Source organism: Poecilia latipinna, unplaced genomic scaffold (genome assembly GCF_001443285.1).
Source record: "Poecilia latipinna isolate Pla-1442-1.1 unplaced genomic scaffold, P_latipinna-1.0 Scaffold2463, whole genome shotgun sequence".
Classification (NCBI taxonomy): domain Eukaryota; kingdom Metazoa; phylum Chordata; class Actinopteri; order Cyprinodontiformes; family Poeciliidae; genus Poecilia; species Poecilia latipinna.
Window position 1 is genome coordinate 77,462 of NW_015115079.1, and position 7,139 is coordinate 84,600.

At 39.9% G+C, this 7,139-nt stretch overlaps 1 protein-coding gene across 2 annotated transcripts in view; it reads right to left on the reverse strand.

Annotated features, from left to right (window-relative positions):
- cunh6orf136 (chromosome unknown C6orf136 homolog) overlaps positions 1-6,912 on the reverse strand; it is a 20,166-nt gene extending 13,254 nt beyond the window's left edge. The window contains exons 1-5 of one of the 2 annotated variants that reach the window (XM_015019642.1): positions 6,709-6,909; positions 5,078-5,263; positions 2,964-3,650; positions 2,041-2,129; positions 1,756-1,956 (exon numbers count right to left, since the gene is read on the reverse strand). In XM_015019642.1, the coding sequence (XP_014875128.1) occupies positions 1,756-1,956; positions 2,041-2,129; positions 2,964-3,650; positions 5,078-5,176 (1,076 nt within the window). In that variant the 5' untranslated portion in view covers positions 5,177-5,263; positions 6,709-6,909. Of the gene's footprint in view, positions 1-1,755; positions 1,957-2,040; positions 2,130-2,963; positions 3,651-5,077; positions 5,264-6,708 lie in introns of both variants that reach the window. The other variant, XM_015019643.1, reaches the window with a different exon arrangement.
- Between the last annotated feature and the right edge of the window lie 227 nt (positions 6,913-7,139).

The following is a 7,139-nucleotide window of genomic DNA, read 5'->3' on the forward strand; positions in this document are numbered from 1 at the left end:
TATATATATATATATATATATATATATATATATATATATATATACATACACACACATACACACACACTTTTGTCATAGTACCCCCAAGAATTTGACACTACTTCCACCCCTGCTTAAAACCAATCAGTTATAATTGTAATTTACTAAGCTGTATTTGTGAATAAACAGAGCTCAAACTCCTAGGTTAAACTCAGAGCATCAGATTGTAGCTATGGTAACATAAACAATGAAGATTGTTCTTTGAACTTTTACAAAGTAAATTTGTCGACTCCTTAAAATCTTAAATTTAAATCTTAAGCAATTTAAAATCTTTTAATTTATCCCTTTCACTCAAATTTAACAGCATTGTCATTCTGAATAAATAAATGTTAAAAATTCAACATCTGTGGTCTGTGTTAAAACTTTAGCATTTATGGGGCCCCTGAAGGCCTGGGGGCCTTCAATTTGCTGGTGACTCAATTTGGATTTAACAAAAGTGCAAATAATGGATATTTATTTTAATTATATAATTTTTTTATTTGTTGTTTTTAAGGCTATAGCTGTGGGTTTAAGTATTGTCAGCAATGTCTTCGAGTAACATAATTACCCAGTAATATTTTACATTTCCTGTCATCTTAACATCTTTTAATACAAAAACATGGTGGATCACCAGGCTTAGCAAGTTTTCTGGGGGAAACCCTGTAACAACTGGTTAGGGTATTACAAATGCTTGTTCAGGTACATTACTGAATCTGCCGTCAAGGCACTAGGAACTTTCCACAGGAAATTGATTCTATAGGCCAGAGGTTCCCAAACTGTGGGGCGCGCCCCCTAGGGGGGCGTCGTGCCATTGCAGGGGGGGTGCGGGAAGCCGTCTGGGTGAAAAAAACAAAAACAAAAAAACATGAACGCTGTATGCGCTGGGTTTTTACCTTACAATGGCCAATTCTCTGTTATTCCTCTGTCAATTTGATACAATAGGGGCTTCCGCACTTCCCATATCTGTGTCCTCTGTCACTTTTATCAGCAGTTAAAACTGTTTAATCCGTTGTTAACCTGTTTTTCCGAGCCGCCTTTAAACGTAACATGAGCGCTATGACGCTCACGCTGGGTTTACAACTGTGCGGCAGTGAAGGAGACCTGCTGCTGCTGTACAGAGATACGCAGGTGTGTTAGAATCATGGCAGCAAACCAGCAATACACAAAGAACTTTTCACAGTTTTTCCCCCAAACTAACAGACTGTTGAGAAAAGCAGGTAAAGTTAGAAAATGCAGGTAAAGTTAGCTAAAAGATGACTAGCTAGCTAATATCAATACAACACCTTAAGCTTGTTAACAAGTAGCTTGTAGGCTACTGATGTTGTTGTCTATGTTCAGCTACGATTCATTTTGCCCCCCAAAAAGTTGATCCCTCCCCCCTTGTTCGTCTGGAGCTGGGGCTGAGTATAACAGGGAGTCTCTAAGAATCCATCCCCCACCCCCTTCGCTCACACACATCGTTCAACCAGACAGCTATTTGTAAGCCATAGGAGGTACCCAGAAATAGTTTGGAAACCACTGCTATAGGCAGTTTATCGTTGCAAATGATAGTTGCCTACAAACTTGTATCTTGATGTGAAACATTTACAAAACAGTTTTATGAAATTGTACTGACTGATACTGCAGTAATAACCATGAGTTACCTAGTGTGTGCTCTCGTGACAACAACAATCCAACAAGTGAAGGCTTTGCAAAGTAAAAGTAGTGAACTAGTATCTAGTCTGAATGAACTGTCACCTGTAGAGGTGGGATTTGTCTTTCCGGTAGAAGCGCAGCAGAACAGAATGAAAGGGAAGGCCCTTGATCCTCCAGCGAGCCTTGATGGTCCTGTCCTCCATGTGCTTGGTGAGCTTCAGCACATCCAGCCGAGCCTCAGCGTAGTAGCACAGGGACAGGAAGCGCCACAGGGACAGTGTGAGTCGGTATCCCGTAAGACCTCTATAATCACAGAATGAGCAAAAATCTACTGCTGCTGTTGGGAGCATATTTCATTGAGAATATCCCGCCTGAACATGCAGTCACCTGGTCTTCATGTTTAGCAAGCCATTGATAAATTCCACATCATTTGAGTACATGGTGTAGTCATGGTTTGTCATAAAGAAATTTGGAAGCTGCAAAAAAAAAAAAAAAAAAGAACACAATTAGAACACAATTCATAACGATCTGACAGCGTACCTGCAGCTTTCCCAAAGAATGAAAGAAAGAAAGATTCTTGACATTTGACTTTATTCATCAAGTCAAGTAAAGTTGAAAAACTGAGCAAGACAAAAGAAGAATTTGAGTAGTTCTGAGTTGTTCCTCACCTGTTTTTGCATTTTTGTGGCGCATTGCAGCCGATGTAATATAGGATAGTTCAATAAACAAAAACTGGACTAACTACCTAGTTCACTTTGTAGAATGTCACAATATGATGAAATATGTCAAAGTATTTAGCAAACTATGTTGCTTACAGCAGTAATTACTGGTATGTAAAATTAAAAATAAAATTTATTGTCCAATATAAAAAAGAAGTTTGCTTAGTCTTCACTTGCATCAAGAAACCAAATATCAAGGGATATTTTGCAATTTTGGCAGCTTTAGTTTATTAAGCCATAACTGATAGAAATTGGATAATAAGTAAGGACGTTATAACCACTTTTGTGATAGATTCATGCTCATTCTGTATGGTTTGTGGAAATAAATGAATGCATAGTAATGACCCTGAAAGTCACTAGCTTTTAGGCGCTGTCCAACCCAGTAATATGGAGCATGTTGATGGTGCTCACCATACTTGCAGAACTTGTTGAGGTTATTCACCAGTCAGTGAAAAGTATAGGTTGCCTGGCACACGTTTTTGTGCTCTGATCACGAAGTAAACATGGAATCGGTGCCTATGATTGTGTGTGTAGTTGTGTGTTTATAAGATGTGGAAGATGGAAAGTTGGGACAGATGTATAATAACTCACCTCTAGCCTGAGTCTTTCATACATCAGGCCCAGTTTCTCCTCTTCCTCACTGTCTCCGTCCCCCAGCACTCCCCCGGGGCCCAGCGGGCTGCAAAGACACACAGAGGACAGTGGCAGCAGGAGCTGCTCCGTCCTCATAAGTCCATGGTTCTGGCAGGAATTCATCAATCCACCAACACCCAAGTGTGTACTTGGACAACGAAAACAATAAAACTGAGAGCCATACATAAATGGCTCCCAGTCCTCTCTTTCCAGCAGGTTTGTGAAGCAGCTAAAGTCTCTCTGAAAAACGTCTGTTCCTGCCACCTGGACATTGTCAATGCTGATGTCATCCTCTCTGCTGCCGTCCACAGTGGTCAGTTGAAAGGAAAACGCTGCATCTCTGCCGGGATTCTCCAAAGTAATCACATCTTCAGGCTGAATGTGACTGAAGGCAGGAAGTTTCAGCAATGTGTGCAGACTGTTCAGTCTCTCCTGTGCCACGAGTACACACATGCTGTGAGACTCCTCCCAGTCCTCCTCGTAGCAGCCGTCTCTTTGCTGGCTGGCGTGGTGCAGCGGGTGGTGAAGCGGATGGTGCAGCAGCGGTTGTCTTGGCTTCTGATACCTCAGGCTGTTTGGGGGGGCCAGAGCCCAAGCTGCACTGCTTAGTGGACATGCCCGACACATCCATTGCCAGTGAAAGACCTACGATGGAGCATTGAACACTTAACACACCATTTATGCAAGGTTTCCTTTACACAAACTTTCATGTGCTGACATAAACACCTGACATTTTGCTGGGCTAACTAAAGATAGCAAATATATTCTGCACACACACTATGTGTGCATAAGCAGGAAAGGCTTATGCTTTCCTGCTCTTCCTCATTCCACCACCAACTGTCCTCGTCTTCTCTCCTCTGACCTGAAGTTACAGCTCACACATCACTAGCGATTTATTTTACAACACTCGGTGTCCTTTCCCACTCATTTAGGTTTCACCAGCCCAAAGAACTTCCCTTAAAGGGACGGACGGACGGACGGAGGGAGGGAGGAACGGACTGACAGACAGTCCCTCCCTCCATCCATCCATCCAATACGCTTATCCCTAATGAGGTCATGAGGGGTACAAGTGTTGAATGGTTGCCATGGGAGATTCAAGGATTTCTCAAATATGCATGAAAGAATCAAAGCAACACTACAGGTATGTTTTTAAAGAGGGAATAACATTATGTAAAGCTAAAAAATAAAAATTAAAAAAATCTCCCAAAAAAATCCCTCTAACCCATTTTTTTTCTGCAACATTCTTTCAGTTTGCACCATTTAGTTATTGGCTCTGCCTGTCAAATCAGTCAACAAATACTTTATTAATCCCACACAGGAGAAAGTAAGGTGTCCAAGTAGCAACACATTTATACACAAGTACGTAAAAAATTAAAAATGCACAAGTCTCCCTCCTCTGCCTTTTCTTTGTCTCCACCTTCATTCTACATACTACAATCCAAGGCTGCTTTGCCACGGTCTCCTATTCTTTAAAATTCCAGACTATTTCCAGTGGCAATCCAGACAAAAAACAGCAACAATTTTGGAAACCTGCTGATTCCAGCAGGCCTTTCGGTCAGAAAACTGCAATTCTTGGACAACTGATTTCAAGTATTTAGTTTTCATCATTTTGATGATAAGGTACATAATATCTGTGTGTTTAATGAACTAAGACATGTTGATAAAAATCACCAGGTGGATGTTTGCAAATAATGGATGTGAGCTCACATTGGGAAGGAGACTTGCCAATCAAAAGAGAGACAGTAAAAAATCTCTGTGTTTAGACTGTCTCTCCAGTTTATCCCAGAAAATCATAATCAACAATTAACTTCATTTTTTCTTTTTGAGATAATGCAAAATTGTGAGTCCATTGCAAAATCATTGAGTTTAAGTGACTCATACCTAACACCTGGATTTGGTAGTATTTCTTCCACTACTCTGCTGCCTCAGCCTAATGCTGATATACATTTTGAACATTTCCATTTATTTCTGAATATATTCACTCAGTTACTCAAAACATGAAGGGGTGCCAGTGATGGTGAGCAGGACTGTAGATGCCACATGTATAGTGATCTTAGAATCCAACAGATTACCTGGCTGAGACTTCGACTCCATCTTTGAATGGGTCTCCTTCTACTCTGGCTGCAGACACAACCCATCCAGAGGGCCACCCCTCCTCTGCTCACAGCCATCCAGTCAGGGGTCACCAGCTGAACATCACCAGAGACCACCGCAAAGCAGGGAACCCAAAGAGCTGCCAGCTGTCCTGAAGCTCAAATCTAAGGGCAGAGAAGAGTTATCCTCATGATTATTATTTAAAAAAAAAAAAAAAAAAAAACATTAGAAAAAGGTTAAGGAATTGCTCTTTATCAGGTCTTCCTCAGTTTCTAACTTATGGTCAGAAAAACATGTTCAGTGAAAAAAACAGTTCCTCTAACGTAAAGTTCCTATAGCTTGAGGTCAGGATTGAGCTCTCAGTCGACCTGTATGTCAATGTCAAATTTATTTATAAAGCACTTTTGAAATAGCTGAAGCTGCACCAATGTGCTGTACAGAAGTCAACAAGTATACTATTTCTAATAAAAGAAATTATCAAATAACTTACAATAATTACAATAAATCACAAGTGGCATTGAATAAAAATTTGTGTAAAGATGCACCTTGTTCCATTTAAGTCTTGAGCATGCCTAATATAAGAAGGCAGATTATTCCATAGATTGGGAGTCGGAAAAGAAAAAATGCGATCCCCTTTACTCTAGAGTCTGAACCAAGAGACATCTAGGACATTTTGATTACTTGATCTTAAAGATTTCATTGTAGGTGTCAGAGTTTGTAAATAAGGAGGAGCTAAGCAATTTAAAGTTTTAAAAACCTGCAGTAAAATTTTGAAATCAATCTGATAGGGCACCGGAAGCCAATGTAGGGAAGCCAGGACTGATGATATGTGAAAAAGCCTCTAACTGAAGACTGTTGCGGTATGAATTTTATGACTGTCGTAACATGTAAAAAAAAAAAAAAAAAAATCATAAGTTATAAAAAAAATAAACAATGTTGTCATCATAGCAACTATCTGAAAGTAAAACAGGAAGAACGAGAATTCTTACAATTCTAAAACAAAATAGAATTGTTCAAAGAGCAAGACCTCAAGCAAAAAACCTGAAATCTACACAATGAACAAATCAGAACTACAGCAACAGAACCACAGTTCTAACGTAGGAAGAACATAATGGCAAAATTGAAAGATTAAGCCTAATCCTGCCAAAACTATTAATATTTTTGGGTTTAACTGTATATTGCTAAATACTGATTCATTCTAAATTTCAGCGCCCTAATTCTAAAAACTGACCAAACATCTCCCCGGGCCCCCAACTTTTGTTTTGAAATTTAGAACCTTAATGAATGCACATTATCTGTTAAACCTACTAAGTCCTAAATGCAATGTAATAAAAGAAAACAGCATATCGGTCACATATGATGTGTTTAACACACTTACTACACATGACAGCTGTTGGTGTACAAAAATCCAACATAGATTCAGGTTAAATATGAAGCCACTGTATTTTCCTTAGTTGTGCATATCTGGTTGATTATTTAGAGAAACAAAACATAATAACCATGCTGCTATGTAGAGTTGTCAACAGTAACAGTCATGACGAACAACGGCAGCTAGCTTCGTGCTAAGCTAAGGAAGCAGCTGAGTCTCCTCTAAGTCCGGCTTACTGACCTCCTGCTCTGTTCCTTCCACGAACGGAAAGCTGCTCACATTCGTCTCAAAGGTTTTGTTCTTAACCACAGAACTACAGCAGCAACAGGACGGATGAGACAGTAAGAGGCTACGTAATCAAGGTAACTTAACAAATGTCACTCCCCCTGAGTATGTCCTTGCACTACTTAACGTCACATAACGTAACGACGGTGCTTTCGCAGATGTAGGAAATTCCATAGACATGAATACGCATTTAAGTCTATGGGAACATGGAAATTCGCAAATTCTTCTTCTTTCTCTTTAACCTATTTGGAGTGACGTTCGGTGCTGCCACCAACAGGAGACTGAACTTACTGCAAATATCCAAACCTCAAAGCACCGATAACATTAGAACTTCCTTTGCTCTTTTTTATTAGATGAGTGATCTTACTTTTCGTTGCACATGCAGA